We start from the raw sequence: 22,265 nt of genomic DNA, 5'->3' as shown, positions 1-22,265 counted from the left end.
ACTGGCCAAAACAAATCATCAGCGGAAAACAGCGATCACGAAGGCTTGGTATTTCAAATGACTTCAGGACGGAGCTGTAATCTAGATATTTGTCAATAAGAATGACCTTTACAGCTTGCTTGTGGATCCTACCCCAATCATCACTTAAATAATCTATGTGATGAACTTGTGGGCCCCAGACGGGTCTCGCATGTTCAAGGATGAGTTGAAGAAAAGTGAGGAACGCCATTTCAGTTGATATTTTGGAAAATCTAGGTTACGCATCGCCACTAGTGGGCGCAGTCACCCTTCAATCACTTTTGACTATTAATAAGGGCACTAGCCATCTATATTCCAAATTGAATGACCCCTTTTTGAAGTTTCTACGACAACGCATTCTATAAATACCTTATATGCCGCCAGGACATAACTTACAACCTTAACCCTGCGGGTTGTGGGGGGGGGAGGGTTATCACACTCAAAAACATATTTTCTTGACCCCTCAACTACGTTCAACAAAATGCTATATCAAAATGTTGATCAGAAGTGTTTGGGAAAATGATGGACGCGGGGGGGGGGGGGAGAAATTCGGCCTCAAATCACTTTTCAATATTAATAAGGGCACTAGCCCTCTCCATTCCCAATTGAATTAATAAGCCCTTATTATTAAGGGCTAGTGCCCTCATTAATAAGGGCACTAGCCCTCTCCATTACCAATTGAATTAGCCCTTTTTGAAGTTTCTACCACAAAGATTTCTATAAAAACCTTACATGCCCCCCCGATTACAACTTACAACCTTTGCCCTGGGGGCTATGGGGGTTTGTCATCATAAGACATAATTTCTGGAGCTTTGAAATACGTTGAAAAAAAATGGCTAACTCAAAATTTTGATTGAATGTGTTCGGGAAAATGATGGGCATGGGAGGGGGTTAATTGTCAAGTCGAATGTTTAAAAAGGTCACTAGCCCTTTCAATTTCCAATCAAATGAGCTCTTTTTAACAGTTTCTACGACAAAAACTTTGTATAAAAACCTTATACGCCCCCAGGGCATAACTTAAAACCCTTGCCCTGAGAGTTGTGTGTGTGTGTGGGGGGGGGGGGCATTCTCAAAGACCTAATTTCCAGAACTTTAAACTACATCGAACAAAACTGTTATCCCAAAATTTTTATTGGATGTGTTTGGGGAAATGGTGGACGTGAGAGGGGTGTTTTTTGCCCTTCAATCACTTTCAACTATTAGAAAGAGAACTAGCTATCTCAATTTCTAATCGAATGAGCCCTTTTTGAAGTTTCTACAACACCGCTTTCTATGAAAACCTTATATTCTCCCAGGGCATAATTTACAACCCTTACCCTGAGGGTTGTGTATTTCCAATCGAATGAGCTCTTTTTGAAATTTCTACGACCAAGTTTTCTATAAAAACCTTATGAACAAAGTGCTTTGAACAAAATGGATGTGTTTCGGGAAATGGTGGGCGTGAGAGGAGAGGTTAGTTGCCCTTCAATCAATTTCGACTATTAAAAAGGGCACTAGCCCTTTCAGTTTCTAATTGAATGAGCCCTTTTTGAAGTTTCTACGACAACATTTTCTGCAAAAACCTTATATGCCCCAAGGGCATAACTTACAACCCTTGCCCTGAGGGATGTGGGGGTTTTGTCAGCCCCAAAGACCTAATTTCCAGAACTTTAAACTAAGTTGAACAGAATGGCTATCTCAAAATTTTGATTTGATTGGATGTGTTTGGGAAATGATGGGCGTGAGAGGGTGGTTAGCTACCTTCCAATCACTTTCGACTATTAAAACGGACACTAACCCTTTCAATTTCCAATAAAATGAGCCCTTTTTGAAGTTTCTACAACAACGCTTTCTATAAAAACCTTATATGCCCCCAGGGCATAACTTACAACCCTTAACCTGAGGGGGTTATCATCCTCAAAGACCTAATGTCCAAAACTTTCAACTGCGCTAAACAAAATGGACATCTCAAAATTTTGATTGCATGTGTTTGGGGAAATGGTGGGCGTCAGAGGGGGGTTAGTTGTCCTCCAATCACTTTCAACTATTAAAAATGGTACTAGCCTTTACAATTTCCAATTAAGTGAGGCCTTTTTGAAATATTTACGACAACACTTTCTAAAAACCTTATATGCCCCCAGGGCATAACTTACAACCCTCGCTGAGAGTTGTGGGGGGTTTGTCATCCCCAAAGACCTAATTTCCAGAGCTTTCAACTACGTTGAACAAATTGGCTATCTCAAAATTTTTGATTGGATGTGTTCCGGGAAAGTTTGCAGTGTGCGTGAGAGAGGGGTTAGTTGCCCTCCATTCATTTTCGACCATTAAAAGGGGCACTAGCCCTTCGAATATCCAATTGAATGAGCTCTTTTGAAGTTGCTCCGACAGCACTTTCAATAAATTCCATATATGCCCCCAGGGCATAAATTACAAATCTTGCCCTGAGGACTGTGGGGGGAGTGTCCTCCTCAGAATTAATTTCTAGATCTTTCAACAACCTTGAACAAAATGGCTATCTCAAAATTTTGATTAGTTGTGTTTGGTGAAATGGTGGGCGTGAAAGGGGTGTTAGTTGCCTTCCAATCCCTTTCAACTATTAAAAAGGGCACAAGCCCTTCCAATTTCCAATCCAATGAGCCCTTTTCCTAGTTTCTATGACAACTCCTTCGATACGAATGTGCCCTGGTCTAAAACCAAGAAACCAAAAAAAAATAATAATAAATGATACATTGTGCCAACATCGTTTTTCTTTGGTGCCAATGATTAACCATGTCTTGATACCTACTGCAAAATACTTGATTTTCAATTAAAAATCAATGAAATTCAAAATTTGAATTGAAAATCAAGTATTTTGCAGTAGGCATCAAGACAAGTTGTAGAAAAAGCCAAGACAGATAGTCTGAGTGATTGAGAGGCAAATCTTGGATAAGCCCTTTTTAGGATTGTATAAAAATGAGAAAAAATGGACCCCTGCAAAGAGGAATTGCAAAACGTAAAGGAGACATGGATCTCATCGTACAAGATAATGAGTCTTCGTTTGTCACCATTTATAACGTACATGGGCTTGTACTGGACATTCTGACCGCAAACCCAACTCAAACGGAGTGTTTTAAATCTTTTTACGAGGCAACCTGGGTTACACATAGGACAATCTAATGTGATAGATGTTAAAATCACTATCAAGCCGAATAGTGAACATACCCCTCCAGTCGAAATGACCTTCAAAATCCAAATGATTGCAAGGGAAATATTAAAAAATCTGTCAAAACTTCGCGGAATGCGTGCTATCATAGCAGAGTTTAACAAAGCGACGTCAAGCTATTCTACAGACTGGAAAAGATGTCGTTAGAATAATGCCTGGTCTAGCCAAGGCTGTGTTTTGTAAAGGTTGGTGAAAATGTTATTCTAATTCGAAAGTTGGCCCAAGTAATATCACTTTCTAATTAATTTTTCTTTTCAAAAAAGGATTGTTCCTAAAGATCTAAAGAAAAGCCGTATTATACCTTTGTATAAGAATAAAAATATGGAAGAGATAAACTGCCCTATTTCAATTTACCAGTTATTTCGAAGGATTTTGAAAAAATTCAGAAGGATAAAATTAAAAAGTTGAGGAAGAAAAAGGAATCATACTACCAAACTAACATGGATTTCGGAACGGGCGCTCGATGGATCATGCTATTACCCATTTTATTTTTAAAGTGAAAAATTTCTAGATAAGAGTTTTTTTTTATTCACCTGTCAAAAGCTTGTGCTACAATAAACCGGTCATCCAATAAACCATAAACTTTTAGTTAGAAAGTTAAAAAAAAACATAATTTCTCATTGTGGTTTGAATCATATCTACCAGATAAGTCATAGATGGTTATGGTTAGAGCAAAAAATCAAGAGAACACCTTATAACTTGCGGAATTCTACAGTGGTCGATTTTAGGATCTATTATCTACCTAATTTGCACTACAGAAATAAGAAATTCAATGAAAGATTGTTTGACATTATCATTCAAAGATGACACGGTATTATTATTCACAGCTTTATCTGTTTAAGATCATCCCTTTTTAAAATCATGGAAAACACGCTGAATGATGTAACGAAATATACTAGAAGTAACCAATATACTGGTTAACACAAAAAAAAATAATGATTTTCTCTACTATTAAATAGGTAAATACTAAAATATGTTTAACAGTTTATGGATTCTTGATAGATAGGGTTTCAAGATCTAAACACTTAGGTGTAATTATTGTCATGGAAAGAACGTACAAATTTATTAACTATAAAAATTGGGAGAGCAGCTGGTATTCTGCATATACTGAAGAATTTCCTTCCACAAAAAGTTTCGCCAGTCTTTTATTGTACTCTTGTTTATTCTTATAGTCAGTATAGTTGTTATGTTTGGGCTAATTCTTTCAACTATAAATTAAAGAAAATTCAAACCATATAAAATCGACCTGCAAAGTCAATTTATTTTAATAGATTTAATACCTACGAGACTTTTCTTAAATCCCAGTTACTAACAGTAAAACAAATTTGCCAGCTCTAAAGTGCTATACTTGTGTATAAATACAAAAATGGTCTAGCAACCCCAGGACTAGCCCAATTTCCCTCTTTCATTATCGACGCATAATAATACTTACCCAACGTCATCATCTATATTATGTTTCTTTTATTTCCGATATTTGTCACACGTAAAGAGCAGCATTTCCATAAAACATTGTGGAGCGAAATTATGGGACAGTATTCCACTTGAAATAAAATATTCTATTTCACTTCCATTATTTTTTACAACTTTAAAAACATATTCTTTCTACTAATACACACTAATAGTTTTTAGCAGTATTCTATCTTTTTTTGCAGTATAGAGCACAGTACCTTTGATTTAATATTTTGCGATGTATTATGATGTGATGTATATTGTGGTGTAAATCAGTTATGTATTGATGTTAATACTCGGCGTTCTGCAGAGGTTAAGGTTTAGGCTCTAGGATCATTGTTTAATCCCTGGAGTTGGGTTCTTATTTACATATTTCTTACTTAATAAATAAAATTCAAGTCCCAACGCATTGGAGGTCTGAGAGGAGGGGAGGGAGTCTCCTCAATATTGTCTTCCAGAGCCTATGGAAATGATACGAATTTTAAATTCGCGTACCATATATAGTACTAGGGCCGACAAATCTCTTGCTAGACTTCCAAAACAAATTTCCTCATAAATTTTCTAACTCTTAAAATTATTCAACATCAGCAGAAAAACTGCCCCAGACTCGACTAACCAAACTAAATGAAAATATAATATTACTTTATTTTAAATATCTTAAAATTCACAAAATCAATACTGTAAGCAAAAAAAAAAACAAAAAAACAAAAGTAACCTTGCTTTTGGTTACTATAAATAATTGTAACCAAATAAAGCATATAAATAATTGGGAATGATGAGAGAAGTGAATATATTATCAAGTAAATTTCCTTTTTAAAACCTATACCACACTGGAAGGGTCAATGACCAGAGAACCAAGGGTCATGTAGAATATTTTCTTGTATATGCAACACTCTAACACACTAAAAAACACGAACTACCTTCCCCAGCCTAGGATCTTTGGTGCGTAGAAAAATTGGATTTAAAAATAAAACTTCTCTCACGTTCCTTGTAGCTCATAAGTTATTCCCCCGATGTGATTTTTTCGGTACCGATGTTTAGATAAAGAAGAACTAGAGCTGAAACTTTTCTCACATACATAACACTGGAAAGGTTTTTCCCCAGTATGAATCCTTTGGTGATCTGCTAAACTGTAATTATAGGTGAAACTTTTCTCACATACATTACACTTGAAAGGTTTTTCCCCTGTATGAGTTCTTTGATGTCCAAATAAATGATGACGCTTTCGGAATTTTTTCTTACAAATATCACATTCAAAGGGTTTTTCTCCAGCATGAGTTCTTTGGTGTCCAGATAAATCAGATGCTTGGCGGAATCTCTTCTTGCATATATCGCATTCAAACGGTTTCTCTTCTGTATGAATTTTATGGTGTTCTGACAAATTGGAGCTTGAAGCAAAACATTTCTGACAAACTCTACACTTGAATGGTTTTTCTCCCGTATGGGTTCTTCGGTGATAAGACCAACTTGAACTACTAGCAAAACTTTTAGTGCATATATCACACTTAAAGGGCTTTTCCCCAGTATGAAGTTTTTTGTGGGTTGATAAATTGGAACTAGAAGTGAGACTTTTCATACATATATCACATTTGAAAACCTTCTCCCTTTTTTTAATTGGTATCTCATCTTGAGAATCAGAATCTATTTCTTCCTTTGGATTCCTTCGGATCAAATCCCTTCGGATCAAAATCCCGCCAGGCATCTTAGTTGTTTCGTATTCTCGTCGGGCCAAATCAATATCAAACAATGGCGTAACAGTGATAACTAGAATAAATGAGAATCCATTCAAATTAAATTGTACATTTTGTTTCTATATGCCATTTTTTTAATTGGCATACATTTTTAACTGATGAACCCAAACTAAGAAAAAGTGCAAATGACTTGTTTTTGTGGTAAAACAGCCAATTTTAAACTTTATGCCATTTTTACTCTGAATCTCAGCCAGTGACATCAGTTTGGAGACATGGAAAGCATTTACCCCCCACCCCGGGATCTTTTTATCGTTTTGAGTCATAGATTTTTGACTATCTATATGAAAATGTCTTTTTGGGTATTTTCATTGAGAAATTTGGAGGAAACAACACAATAATCTCCCCCCCCCTATATTTTCTGAATATACCCTACTGAGTTCAAACAATTCCACAGCATGTTATTATACAGCGGTCATTCAGAAAACAAAAATGGTATTTCTCATTTTGCAGCAAGTACATTTTGTGCATCTTTTGAAGTTGATCTAAATAGCGGTTATTTTCTCTTGGTAAGTCATTATAAGCGGATATATTTTTTGTGAATTACCACCGCAATGGAATATTGATTGTTGTGAACACTGGAGACAGTGCGTTAATATAATATTTTAACGATAAGGTTTTGAGTTCGGAAATCTAGCTTTGTACACAAAAACGAATTTCTGGATTAACTTTATTGTTATTGAAACTCTAATCACAATAAAACTTGTTTTCACTTCAAGCATATATAAACCATACTGTTTTGCTTTTTAAACCATTGAAATGCGAGTCAGGTTCCTCCTCCTAGTAAATTTAAATCCAAGTTAATACTATTTTCTGTAAACTGTCATAGCATTGGAATACTGATTGTTGTCAACACCAGGTTAAGTAATGAAATATTTTAAGAAAAAAGTTTTGATATTGAAAAAAGGCCACTGGTTTTTGTACAGGAAAAGAGTTGTTTAACTAAATACTGAACGTGAAAAAACAAACACCAATGGCACACAGGCAGTATTTCCCAATGTTTTCAGTAGAATTGCAAACGGATGCTGATTATCACTTAAATGTTTGGAAGATATGTAAGATCTATGAGTCAATATAAAATACACATAAGCTTGTATTTTGCAGAAAAACTGAACTAAATGTGCATATCAGCACAGGCTTGAATGATGTCGTAGAGTATCTTGAAAATAATGAATTTTTTCACATTTTGAAAATATTCGGAAACAATTATATTTTTTGTTCAAGTGTTCAAGTATCATTCAATAAAAAAGGGCCAAACATCCAAATTTTTTTTATCTTTTTCTGTTTCTCAGTAGAAGATTACTTAGTTAGTGAAGTCAGGAGTTTGATTTTCTTGCTTTAAAAAGAGTCAATAGGCAAACTGATAGTTCTTCAAAAGTATTTACCATCAAAGAATCGATGAAATTTTAAAGTATGTTGAGAAAATATCCCATTGATATCCTCTGTGATAATATGCGTTGAGAAGATAGCCTTATAATTATTTTACAATTTTTTATAGATCTGGCCAATTATGTGAGCAATGTAGCAACATAGTCAAAAGGCCTTTCAATTTAAAGACCATAATTTCTGTATTAAGGAAGTTTGTGAGGCTGATGTCAGAGACCTCCAATGTCTTTAGTGTCACCGTGGTAAGCGTGAGCAGTGGTACAACACATATCATGACTTTCTTACAAAAAAAACCTGCACCGAGTTTTAGTTTGTCAATAAGAACCTGGTTTCTCAGAGAATTTCTGCTGTTTTGAGGAGTATGGTGAGTTTTTCCCTTAAAACTGTAACAACACCAAGAGAAAGGGGGTTTTACATCATCAGCGTCAAAACATAGGGTGCAATGATTGCATACCATCGTTTTTTATTTAGCAGTCACAAGGAATGACACTCTGATAGACTTCATGGCGAGTAACTTTGCTTTAATTATAAATATTGAGACGCATCATTTTATAAGTCTAATAAGAAAGTCACAATATATAATAACAATTACAATTATTTAATAACGAGTACATACATTATATATAACTCTGTAATAAAATATAATTATTATTATAAATAAAAATGATCAAACTAAACTATCCTGCAAGAGATCTAACAAAAAAACAACAAGTTTTTCAACTGAAAGTAAGGAGCAACATTATAACTTAAAACGAACTGGAACTATTCCGTATATGAGGCGGGTTACCTGCTCCTCAATCCTCAATAAGCGTAGTTGTAAAGGAATCTGGACAAAAAGCCAAACTTTAGCCTAAAGAGCAAGGTATTGTGAAGGGAGCCACCCACTTCATGTACGGAATAATTCGTCCTCGTTTTAAGTTTGCTCCTTACTTTAATTTGAAAAAATTTAATTTCTGCTCGTTTTTCAAATAATGTCGAGAAATCCAGCTTCTTTCCAGGGAAAATTTCCCCCACCCAAAGAAAGTTCCTCAAAGTAACACTCCTCCCATGTGTAATACCCCCTCCCAGAAAACTCCCTCTGGACAATCCCATCCTCGTTGAAAATCACCCTAAGGGAATTTTTTGCAGACAATTCCTTAGCATACCTTCACTGGAAAAAAAGGTTATGATCCTTTTTCAAATCAAGTAGGATATCCCCCTCTGCGTGGATAATTTTCCACAAAACCCCCACCCCCAGTGGAAAGCTACTAACGCGGAAAAGCTCTTCTGATTTTTTTTTAAGTGCATAATTTAATTCATCCTCCGTCCGCATTTTAATCCTTTTCTTAGTCGGAAAAAACCTTCGGTCTTTAGTATTCTTCTCAATCGTTGTTGTTGAGCTGTTACGAGAGCCAAACTTAACAATCCTTGGATTAGAACCAGGGCTCCAAGAGCCAAAATCTAGCGGTGGGTATTTAATTCTAAAAGATAGAACCAGAAAACTAAATTACGCAAAAAACAATGCAATTAATTACAGGAGTATGCCTACAGGACTAGTTAGGCTAAACGCAAGCGCCTTGAGCACACTGACAGGTCAACTATCTTCAATTTTGAGCGAGATGGAATCTAGGGTCATGCGGTTAAGTGTTCTTTCATGATAGTAGACGAGATGATGGTAGTTTGATGAGAGCTGGTAAATTCTTAGTAACCCTCTTGATGAGAGAAGGTTTTCGAAGTTTACATAAAGGATCGAATGATTATAAAAACCAATAATGGTCCTAGAAGATCAGCAGAGCGTTGGTTCATTCGAACGGAAATTAAAAGTTATAGTGTGGGTTTTAGGTGACCAAAAAGATTGGTGGGTAGCTAGCCCCTTTTCCAAGCCTCTTTATTTCCCAAAGCTATTTGACCGAAATTTTAAGACGAATATTTAGTTCAACATAGTTGAAAGTTCAAATAAGTATTCCTCATTTGATGTCAGGCTGCATTAAAAATTTGGTTGAACTAAGAGTTCAGGGAAAGGGTTGGAGGTCCATCTTGTCAGTTGAACCTAGTAGGGTCCAGAAGAAGGAGGCGATGATTCCCTCCTGGAAATCAAAGATGATAGAAATTAAAGAGACCAATACAACTGATTGTTGTCTTGCATCACCTTACCAAACTATAGTCCCTGAAGGGTACTCTTTCCCATTATCAGGTAGAAGGTATTTCCCTCAAACCTTTACTTTGCAGTCCCATACAGAATTTACCACCTCAGATAGTATAGACATTTATTTCCTGCAGAATTCTCCCATCGTGTGGGAGATCACCCCACACCCCCTGTACAAACTCCACACTTTTGTAGATAGAAGCTTCAAACATCTAAACTAGAGTTCTCTGATACGCTGAATCTATTGGTATGATGTTAGAATAACTCTTTAGAAAAGGATAACTCTTTTTAGCTATAATTCTGGGGAACAATGAACATAGTAAACAATAATAATTTGATACTTAAAAAACCAAAAATTAATAAAAGCCTATGAAAAAAAATAATAAAGCTTTACAAATTCTATTTTCAGTAGCTAACAAGATGAGGGTCTCTCCTTTATCCGGTCGATATAAACATGGCAATTATGAACTGACGGCTCAGTATTAATATGAAAAGAGCCGACACTCAATGCTCTCATTGGATGAACAGAATTATATCCTCTGCAATGGCTGAAATATTATAGCAGTGGCTAATTTAGCACTGAAGGTTTCAACTGTGATAAGAAAAACGCTTTCTAACGGTTTAAAATGGTCGAACTTTCTTTTATTTTTATAATTACAAACCCTATTATTATTGATACAATTTATAGCTGTTCTGTTTACATCTCCCCGTAAGCACGATTTTCAATAAGATTCCTTGATTTTTAGAGAGTATTTCCGCCTTTTTTTTAAACTCAGGCAAATTTCCTCAGGCTCGTAGCTGTTGATGGGTAATATTAAGCTTAACGAATCTTATACCTTTGGATCGAAATAATAAGCAAATTCTTTAATGTATCTATTAATATGAAAGTTTTCTATTTTTAGATTTTTGGTTACTATTGAGCCACATTGCTCCTTACTTCGTAAATGTCATTACCACAAACTACTTGAAAATTTAAGATTATACTAGGCCAGGAGGTAAGTACTCAGGAAATAATTACCTTCTAAATATTGAATCAAGAGGTAACTTTTTTTTAGGAATATCAATTGGAGGGGGGAGTTAAGAACTAATAAAAATACTTCCCTTTTGCATTTTCCTTTAAAGAAAAACACAATTTAGGAGAATTACACAAACTTTCTTCTTTGAATCAGAGTATGGAATACACATTTTCATGAAGGGGGATACCCGGGAAATTACTTTTAGGTCTAAAATTCAAACTGATTGAGAGGTTATAATAGGCCAAAAGGTAATTACTCATGAGGTAATTATCTTCTAAATATTTACTCAGGAGGTAATTATTTTTAGGGATATCAATTGGAGGGGGAAGTTAACCACTACAGTTTTAAAATACCTCCCCTTTGCATCTTTCTTTAAAGCAAAAACTCAATTTAAGAGAATTACACAAACAAATTTTCTTGAGGGAATCAGAGTATGGAGCACACATTTTCATGGGGGGAATTTTCCAAAAGGGGGGGGGGATACCCCGGATACAATTTTCAGGTTTAAAATTTAAACTGCTTGAAAATTTAAGATTATAATAGGCTAGGAGGTAATTACCTACTAAATATTTACTCAGGAGGAAATTTTTTCAGGGATATCAAATGGAGGGGAAAGTTAACCACTACAGTTTTAAAATACCTCCCCTTTGCATCTTTCTTTAAAACAAAAGTCCATTTAAGAGAATTAAATAAACAAATTTTCTTGCGTAAACCATTTTTAAGGTCTAAAATTCAAACTGCTTGAAAATTTAAGATTATAATAGCCCAGGAGGTAATTACTCAGGAGGTAATCACCTTCTAAATATTTATTCAGGAGGCAATTTTTCAGGGATATCAATTGGAGGGGTAAGCTAACCACTACAGTTTTAAAATACCCCCCCCCCTTTGCATCTTTCTTTAAAAAAAACTCAATTTAGGAGAATTACACAAACAAATTTTCTTGTGTGAATCAGAGTATGGGGTACACATTTTCATGGGGGGGGGGGGGTAATACCCCGGAAACCTTTTTTAGGTCTAAAATTCAAACTATTTGAAAATTTATCATTATAATAGGCCAGGAGGTAATTACTCAGGAGGTAATCACCTTCTAAATATTTACTCAGGGGGTAATTTTTTTAGGGATAAAAAAACAATTTAGGAGTAATACACAAAAAAATTTTCTTGGGAGAATTTTCCACAGGGGGGGAATAACCCGGAAACCTTTTTTAGGTCTAAAATTCAAATTGCTTGAAAATTTAAAATTGTAATTGGCCAGGAGGTAATTCCTCAGGAGGTAATCACCTTCTAAAAATTTACTTAGGAGGTATTTTTTTTAGGGATATCAATTAGAGGGGGAAGTCAACCACTACAGTTTTAAAATACATCCCCTTTGGATCTTTCTTTTTAAAAAAACTCAATTTAAGAGAATTACACAAACAAATTTTCAAGTATAAACCATCGGTGTAAACCATTTTTAGGTCTAAAATTCAAACTGATTGAAAATTTAAGATTATAATAGGCCAGGAGGTAATTACTCAGGGGGTAATCACCTTCTAAATATTTACTCAGGTGGTATTTTTTTTAGGGATGTCTAATGGAGAGGGAAGTTAACCACTAATAAAAACACCTCCCCTTTGCATTTTTCTTGAAAAAAAAAAACAAACTCAATTTAGGAGAATTACACAAACAAATTTTCTGGTGTGAATCAGAGTATAAGGTACACATTAACACCTTTGGTCGCCAGTTTTAAAGATTACGAGCAAGCGTTCGATTCTGTTGATAGAAGAGCTTTAGCAAAGACTTGTCCTTGTATGGTATACCAGACAAATACATTAAAGTGATGAGTGCTACATACGAGAATAACACTGCTGCGGTTAAGGTAGGAAATGAGCTGGTTTAGCATTAAATCATGAGTTAAGCAGGTCACACTTTATATGGATCGTTTTGACGGACTTTGTCTTAAGAAGCAGACGAAAGGCAATGGGAGGCCACGGATTCAAATGGGAAGGAAAACCTCTCCTGGACTTAGATTATGCTAATGATTTAAGCATCCTAGATGAAAAATTTGAGCAAAATGAATGAACTTTAAGAGGTTTTGCGAGTTCAGGGCGCTAGAATAGGTTTGAAAATTAATGTCAAGAAGACTAAGTCACTAAGGCTAGGAATAAGTGAAGATGAAAAGGTGACGTTGGGTAACAAAAAAAATTATCAGGTGGGCAGCTTCACTTACCTTGATTGTATTATTAGTAAAGACGGTGGAAGCAGTGAAGATGTTGAAAGTAGAATAGCTAAGACTCAGATTGTTTTTTCACAGTTAAAAAAAAAGTTTGGAAGAACAGGAAGATAAGTTTGCAAATCAAGATTAGAATATTAGAAGCTAGGGTGACGACAGTGGTCAAATATGGTTCTGAAGCATCGGCGCTCCGAAAAACGAAGGAAGATTTGCTAGATGTTTTCCAGAGAAATTGCCTATGGATTGTTTTGGGTACCCGGCTGACTGACCATATTTCAAACAGTAGGTTGTACAAAAAAATGGTTCAATCCCGCTTTCTATGGATATAATGAGAGAAAGGTTAAGATGGCCAGGGCATGTTGTGTGGATGAAGAATGACAGATTGCCAAAGATTGGCCTTTTCAGCCAACCGTCTAGGGCTAAATAGAGAGCAGGTCATCCTCGTCTGGGGTGGGAGGATCTCATAAAGCAAGATTTTTAGGAATTGGGAACTTCCTGGGAGTGTGTAAAAAGGGAGGGTTTGAATAGATTGGGTTGGAGGAGGAGTGTGCGTAGCTGTGTTGGCCTCAGGCGGCATGGCACTGCGGTGAGTTGTTAGTAGTAGTAGTAGTATATTTTTATATTTTATTATTTATATTTCTTTGTGTAGAAGAGTTTATTGGCGATGGGGATGATTAAAATATTAACTACTAGAGATGTCATTGTTTTTAAACTATAAGTAGCACAAAACTATTGATCCCAATTGTAGTTGAAACAAAAAGTCCCCCTTTGACAAGTTTCATCAAGGATCCATTTGTTTAAACACTTTTATTTTACTGTGATCAGGGATTTTCAGGGATATGCTTTAATTTTTAAAAGTATAACTCATTATCAATTTCCCTAAAAACATGAAAATAGGATTGATTAACTTTTTGTTTATCTTCCTGATAAGTTTTTCAAAACAACTGATGGGTTCAATAATTATTTACAAACTATTGCTTAAATTACAAAAGATCTCAGCAAAATTAAGGCCATTAATTAGCAATAAGAAAACTAAGACATTATACATGGCTAGTTAAATATAATTGATGATGTAACTTTGTTTTTGTTTGTTTTTTTACTGTAACATTCTTTATAGAAGTTTTATTTAATTTTTCAAGCAGAAGTAGCAGAAATAAAATGAAAATTCTAATTATCATGGCTTGCAAAAATACAAATTACCTTCCTTGATGACACCACAACCAGAGGGTTCTCTTGTATCCATGCTCCAGGAGTCCAGTCAAATACTAAGGTGGCGTTTTAGTGACCTTCACAACCTCCTGGCAATTTAGAAAATTCAAAGAATATTGACAAATTTAAATATGCTTCATGTAGCAGAGGAGAAGTATCAAACCTACAAAAAGATAGATGGAAATTCATGAAGGTAATTGGACAACAATGAAAAAAAAAACTTGAAACAAAATAGAAAAATACAGCCTGTCAAATTTGTGCATCTGATTTGACATGTAAACTTCGAGTAAAGAAAACTTTAAACATTAGTTATGACCCGGCACAGGATTCAACACATCAATATCTTATCGTCACAAATTCAAGTGTTGGTATTTTCTTCTTCTTTTCTTTTTAGTAGACCCAGTATTAAGACAGGTAAATTTTATCTTCACAGTATGAACAATTAATATTTCAGCACAGCTCAGAGCAGTTAAGTTGAAACTTTCAGGGTATGTTGAGCTAACCAAAAGACATTATGTGTATTGCCACTGCAACTACTACTGCTACTATGACTACTATTACTACTGACACTAAGGGTAACTTTCTGGAAATGTTTAGGAGGATGTTAAACTAAATCAAGACACACAATGTGCATGTAAGTTGTTGAAATAGTGAGTTCACAATATCCCAGGAAGAGTTTAGGGTATTAATTTGAATCTTTCAGGGCATGCTAATGGAGATGTTTAACTAACAAAAAGGCACTACGTGCATGCTATTGCTATGACTATGACTAGTACAACTACTACAACTGTTTTAATATCACTATTATTACCTTGACTGAAGCTAAAGGTATTAAGGTGGAACTTTAATGGAATGTAAATAGGAATATTAAATTAAAACAAAACATACTATGTCAATGCAGGTTATCAAAAGGAAAAAAAAAATTAATATCCTAGAAACAGTTTAGAGTATCATGTTGAAACTTGCATCCCATGTTGAGACAGATTTTGAATTAAATCAGAACATGTTGTGTGTATGCAGACTGTCAAAAGTGCATACCAGGAACAGCTTACCTTGTCTTAAGTTCAAACTTTCAGGGCATGCTGAACTACTAAAAATGAACTATGCATACACTACTACTGCTGCTACTATTATTACTAATACTAATGGTGTGAAGGTGAAACATCCAGGAATTGTTGAAGGGATGATTGGCTAAATCTGAACACACTGTGTGGATGCAAGCTATCAAAAGGGTTTATCAGCAATATCTTAAAAATGTGTGTACTAATACTAGTATTATTACTCTTGCTGTTGTGACTACTACTACTGCTAATCCTATGGTTCCATTCTAATTCTGTGCTGAAGGCTTATAGTCCATTAAAATGCTAATCTTTCAAATTAAATGCCCCTTGGGTTAGAGCACCATTTCTTAAGGAATTATGACCAAAAGGTTAAATTCTAGCATGAAGATTGAGGAGTGGGGATCCCCTCCTCCCTGAAATACAAAATAATTTTTATTTGTTTGATGTCTTAATATGGCTCTTAACTTTCAGTTGATATTTGTTGTTTTTTTCATTCAATTTCTGGCCATTCTTTAAACCATTTCAATAAATCTCTTTCAATTCCCCCTGGAAATTTTCCAACAAATGAAAATTTCCCCTGTGGAAAATCCCCAAAACCCAAATAATATTCCCAAATTAACCTATAGATGAGCTGCAGTAAAGTCAAATAGTTTTTTAAGCATAAAACTACTTTAAAACATCATCAATAAATAATTGAAACCACAGACAAATAGAAATTACAATAAAAAGCCAAGTCAAACTCAAAACAAGTAGAAAGTACCAAAGGAGTAGGGATAGTGCCCCCCCCCCATGCCTTCTAAAAACCAGAACATAATTTTCACTTTACTGAATACAAAGTAGCCTACATTTTATTTTTTTCTCTTTTTTAGCTTAAACAAATAAAAAATATTAAGATTCTCAGGAATGAATATCAGTATATATTAAACTTCCAATCCACATTCATTTTCTCAGAAATCTTGGTTACAATAGTGATTTTTTAAATTTTATTTTATGAGAAATGAAAACCCATTAATTGAAATAAAGATTGATTTCAGTAAAGTGCAAGTTGTGTTCTAGTCCTTGGAAGATACAGGGGGGTGCAAGCCCTATGGCGCTTTGTGGTAGTTTATTTTTATTTTGAGTTTGACTTTGTTATTTATTGTAGTTTCTGTTTGTTTTGGGTTTCATTTATTTAATGATGGTGATTTGAGGTAATTTCATGCTTGAAAATTTGATTGACTTTATTTCATCTCATCTTTAGTTTAATGAAGCTCTTTATTTTTCTTTGAAAAATCTCTTTTATGGATTTTTCTAATTAATGATATACAAAAGTTAACTTATGACCACTGGCAGGTAAATTTTTTGAAGAATTAACTCCCCACCCCTCCAAAAAAATCTTCTGATTCTAATTATACTTTTTACTGTATCATTGCTCCCACCCTGAAAAATCCTACATATACACCTGTTGGTGACAGTCACATGCATGATTGCATTCAAACTAAACACTATGAAGAGAAATTGTCACTTTGTTAAATTACAACAAATAGAATGCTGTAAATGTGTTTTCAGAATTATTGAATTGAAATCTGAATATACTCCTATGCAGAATAAAGAAAGAAATACTGATTCTATTGGGCTCTTGTTTGTACTGGCATTAGTTGCCACAACAAACCAACTGCTGATGTGAAATTAGCACAAACGAAGTGCAAAAATATTTCACTAAATCAGGGAAAAAATTTACTTATTATTTTTTTAGTTACTTCTAATTTAAATGTATCCTTGCCCCTATTGCTCTTATGTCTTAATGTACCTCATGCAAATGTAAAGAAAATTCCTGATATCTTTCCCTTTATTTTGATTTACCACTGCAAGCAAAGTGCAGAAATTTCCTCTTGGTACCAGCAAGTCATTCCAAAGATATTGCTGATGTGCCCTTTTGACAATCTGTATGCACTAAGTTAGTTTTGATTCAGTTTAACTTTACCAACAAATTCTCACTTCGATATCCTGAGCCTTGGTAGTACTTGCTACAGAAGCAGTAATAATAGTGGTAGTAGTAGTAATAGTAGTGTGTAAATATTGCCCTTTGGTCAATTGATCATCCCCCTCATCATTTCCAGAAAGTTCCAAATTAATAAACTCATTCATTCCTGAGTTAAACCCTTTTGACAAATAATATGCACATAATGTATTTTTATTTAGTTCAGCCCTCCCCTAAACATTTTCTCAAAAGTTAGCCTGGACGCCCTTCATCTTTTTGGACACTAAAGGTCAAACATGCCCATATTTCTCAAGAGCATATACTATATGTAAACAATGGGGGAATTGTAGAGCCCTAAGAGTAAGGGCTGTTGGGGAAGGGATGATATCCCCAAAGAAAAAGTTGCTGGACCTTTCAATACTTCTGAAGAAAATGGCTACCTCAAAATTTTCATTGGGTGTGGGAGAGGGGCTGGTTGCCCTGAATCACTTGCCTTTTAGAAAGGGCATTAGAACTTTCAACTTTCAAACTGGATGAGCTCCTTCCAACGTTTCTACAACGTTTCTAAAACAACAAATTGTGTTCAAATTGCTCTTTACTTAATCAGTGCAATCGCACTGCCCATGAGGCTTTTGTTGTTAAAAATTTTAATGAGTTCTTCTGTGTGGATGAATAATGGATAAACTGAAAAGAATCACTACAAAATAAATTATCAACATATTTAACAATTCGAGATATGTTTAACTAAATATAATCTATCCCTCCTAAATTGCAGAAAAAGCAGGCTAAAAAAGCTCAGCCTACACTCATAGTGTAGATATTTAAAATAAAGAACAAATTTTTATGCACGTTTTTGCAGTTTTTCAATAATCTGTTAATCAAAGGTTCTTGCTGGATACTACACAGATGAACAATAGGTCTAACATCATTATCTTACACATTGTAGTAAAGCTTCGTAGTTTAAAGCTTCTAAACATCCATCCAGTTTGCAAAGCAAACTGGAGTTTTGCTTTACATGCTACAGCTAATGTTTGTTTATCAGACCTCAGGTATTTGAAAAAAACAATACTAAGATCCCTAATAGAATCAAAAGGACATACCACTACATCACCAATGATATACTGGTATGCTACTGCATTCACTAAATGATTCGCCACATGGAATTTCCCTTAATTAATAAACATTAAATTGAAATTACACCAATTAACCAATATATTTAAACCTCCCTGTAGCAGAGCCACACTGCCTGAGGACGAAATGCCTCTATAAAGCTTTACATCATCTGCAAACATTTCAATTGTGCTATGTTGGATTTCCTGTGGTGAATCATTTATAAATATACAAATTAAAACTGGTTGCAAACAATTACCCTGGGGAACTACACTCAAAACATTGCGCTGTTTAGACAAAGGCTTGCCAACCCAAACATTCTGTGACCCATCTTTTAGGAAATATGAAACCCAAACATTTTATTGCATAAACACCTTGTTTTTTTATATAGCCTTGCTAAACCTGTGAAATTTCCCTGTGGATTTTCATTTTGGATTTATTTTTATCAGCAGATTACTGTTGTGCTGGCTATTTCAAATTCCTTTGGGACAGTAAATCAAAGATGAATATTTAGGCAACAACTGAATAGAGATTGGTGCTAATGAAATCTAACTAGTTTGCAATTGAAGTTATTAATTGGTTAAATGGATGAATGTGGTAAAGTTGAACTTGTCTGGAACCTGCTATTGAACTATATTTCCCAAGCATTAGCATGTGGTTTATGTGAATAGAGCAGTAAAGTTTTTCAGTTGTGAATCTATTATTGAACCAAAGAAAATGCTGTGGACTTTCTTTGAGAGTTTTGGTTCAGCAAAGGTTGTCTATAAGTGTTCTAAAGATAAAAAAAAAATTGCCAAAATTTGTCATTTATGAGCCTGAGGAAGTACCCCAGTGTGCAGTTGGCGCATGTATAACGACTAAAGTAAACCAGATGTGTAGAAAGCTAGATAGCATCACAGATCACATAAAACAGCCTCCAATTTTGTGGCCAGCAAATGTTACTTTGAGACAGCCTTCCACTCTGTTACCATACTTAGTAGTTGTGAAAAACCCTCCCTAGTCCCTTGAAATGCCAGATATCCATAAAGACATTATTCTGTCAACATGTGGAAAGTTAAGTGACAATATTGTTTACCTAAAGACAAATAGAAAGCAATGGTTAAGTCAAAGGACTCAGTTGAAAGGATTGCAACTGCCATGAAAATAAGCAATAGTTCCCTAGATGCCTACCTAAAATCAAAAAGTTTCTCTGGAGTTGTGTGTTTTATTCCAGACGTGTACGAAGCAGCAGATGTAGCTAATGTGTTCCAAGCATGCAAAAATGCTAAACAGATTAATAAGTCCAGACATTCAGACTCTACTTCCCATCAAAAGAAGCTTTGGAAATAAACATGAAAGATCCTCCAAAGATTGGTTTTGAAAATTTGCACGTAGATGAATTTCACTTCTTACGACACCATTGCTACAAATACCATCTTGTAGGCCACACACCCACCAATTGTGGTTACAAAAATTAGAAAGTAAGTCAGTTTTATTTTGATTTGGTTTTTCAAGCTCCTTTAGCTCATGGTATTTCACATTCTTTTAATGTTCCACCAAATAAATAGGTTTTTTTTTATTGAAATAACTAATAAAATTCTTGTTTTAGGAGGATATTATTCCGAAATTGTTGGAGATGGCTGAGTAGTTGGAGTGAAATTGAGAAGTTTTTATTTGATTTGAGTAATAATATTTTGGGCCTTTGTGAGACTTTCTTAGATGAAAATTCCGCAAATAACATTGATGTGAAAGAATACAAACATTTTCACAGAAATAGAGCCCAGCAAAAACATGTTGGTTTAGCTGATTTAATTAAAAATTATATTCCTGCACAAATGAGAGATGATTTTTTACACTTTCAAGTCTTTATATGCTTTTCAAGTCTTTATATTCCATAAATCATGATCCTTGGCGACTTTAACTTAGACCTAATGAGATGTTTACCTTCAAACCATCAAGGGATCAATAATTATGCATTACAGTTTTAGAATGTTCTCTTTCTTGTAATTTATATCTTGTTTGCTTTGTCCTGTCACATATAGCTCATTCATCTACTTTGCTTATTGACAATATTCTTTTGCCTTATACATGTGAGGCTACATCTGTGATTATGGATGAATCATCAGATCATTGTATAATCATATTGGATTACTACTAGCAACTCACTTCAGTACCAAGCCACCTAGGCCAACACAGCTACGCACGCTCCTCCTCTGTCCCAGTCTATTCAAAGCTTCCCTCTTTACACCCTCCCAGAAAGTTCCATTTCTTCAGATTCTTCTTTATGACATCATCCCATCCCAACCATGGACAACCTCCTTTCTGTTTAGCCCTAGACGGTATGCCAAAAAGAACAATCTTTGGCAATCTAACATCCTTCATCCACAGAATGTGCCGTAGCAATCTCAACCTTTCTCTCATTATAGCCTTGGAAAGCGGGATTGAATCACACTTTTCATAAAGCCTACTATTTGAAATACAGTCAGTCAGCCAGGTACCCAGAACAATCCATAGGCAGTTTCAGACGCAGCGCTATAGCGTTGCCTATAGTAAACGCCATACGGCTCCAATGTTTTATTATTATTATTTTTTTATTTTTTTTTTTAAACAACATCAAATTGAATATTTGATGTATAATGATATTAATTGTTGAAAGATCCATCAGTTCAAGAATTAATTTCACTGTATTTTTATTTTCAATACTGTAAGAACTGGAAAAGAAAACATTTTTATTATAATCCGTTTTCAGTTAAGCGCCAATGCCTCAGTAGGCTTTTGGTTTTTATTTACAGTTAGGAAAGGAGGCAGTATCCAAATATTTGTTTGTAGGGAAACTATATTCGTCTTTAACAACTTTAAAAAGAGCTAATAAATTAAACTGTATATTTGATATATAATGATATTAATTGCTGAAAGCTCATCAGCACAAAATGTTACTATAATTTTAATGTTTATTTTCAATATTAAGCACAAAAGAAAATATTTTTTCATAAAATTGGTTTTCAGTAAAGCGCCAATGATGCAGTAGGTTTTAGACTTTTACAGTAAGAGAAGGAGGTCAAACCCAAACTCTTGTTTGTGGTGATTTTTGTTCATTTCAAGCTTGATTTGCATATTCAATTTCAGTTTCCCTTTTTTAAATGTATTTATTAATTTACATTAATATCTATTGTATGTTTGTTTGCATTGATTGTTTATTTAATTTCTGTTTGATTTAAGCTTGATATTCATATTCAATCTAAGCATTACTCGCTTTAAGATCTATTTATTCATTTATATTATTACTTGTTGTATGTTTTTGCTATGACTGTTTATTTAATTTTTTTTTTCGTTTTGGGTTTCATTTATTCTTTAATAGTAATTTCTGGTCGTTTAGAGTTTGAATTTTAAAAGGTATTTATATCTGCTGAGCTTAAATTTAAAAAGGCCTTTACTTTTCTTTGAAAAACTTATTTTTCGGAAAGTTTTTTTTTATTAATCTCTAGAAAACATCTAACAAATCTTCATCTGCTTTTTAGAGTGCACATGCTTCAAAAGCCATAATTGAAAACTGTCATCAATGTAGCTTCCAATATTTTAATCTTTGTTTGCACACTAGTCTTCCTATTCTTCCAAACTTTTGTTTTGTCTGTAAAAAAAAAACTTAGTTAGTTTTGCTTAGTTCCACACCCTTCCACACCCACCATTTCCCAAAACACATCCAATCAAAATTTTGCCCTCAGGGCAACAGTTTTAAAATGTGCCCTGGGGGCATATAAGAACGATGTTGACACAATGTATTATTTATTAATTTTTCCCTTTAGACCAGTTC

At 34.5% G+C, this 22,265-nt stretch overlaps 2 protein-coding genes across 2 annotated transcripts in view; both read right to left on the bottom strand.

The window, feature by feature from the left end:
* LOC148947943 (uncharacterized) overlaps nucleotides 1-4,649 on the bottom strand; it is an 85,832-nt gene extending 81,183 nt beyond the window's left edge. The window contains exon 1 of the mRNA XM_089095587.1: nucleotides 4,632-4,649. The gene's annotated coding sequence lies outside the window, so the exon portion shown is untranslated. The remainder of the gene's footprint in view (nucleotides 1-4,631) is intronic.
* A 692-nt stretch (nucleotides 4,650-5,341) lies between these two features.
* Nucleotides 5,342-22,265, bottom strand: part of LOC148947942 (uncharacterized) — a 30,995-nt gene continuing 14,071 nt past the window's right edge. Inside the window, exons 2-3 of the mRNA XM_089095600.1 lie at nucleotides 14,336-14,507; nucleotides 5,342-6,412 (exon numbers count right to left, since the gene is read on the bottom strand). Coding sequence (XP_088951726.1) covers nucleotides 5,628-6,412; nucleotides 14,336-14,378 — 828 coding nt within the window. The 5' untranslated portion in view covers nucleotides 14,379-14,507 and the 3' untranslated portion in view covers nucleotides 5,342-5,627. The remainder of the gene's footprint in view (nucleotides 6,413-14,335; nucleotides 14,508-22,265) is intronic.

This window comes from Artemia sp. Qi Xiang Cuo, chromosome 10, assembly GCF_049724085.1.
Source record: "Artemia sp. Qi Xiang Cuo chromosome 10, ASM4972408v1, whole genome shotgun sequence".
Taxonomy (NCBI): domain Eukaryota; kingdom Metazoa; phylum Arthropoda; class Branchiopoda; order Anostraca; family Artemiidae; genus Artemia; species Artemia sp. Qi Xiang Cuo.
The sequence above is the reverse complement of the archived record's forward strand: the minus strand, read 5'-3'. Positions and strand labels throughout refer to the sequence as shown.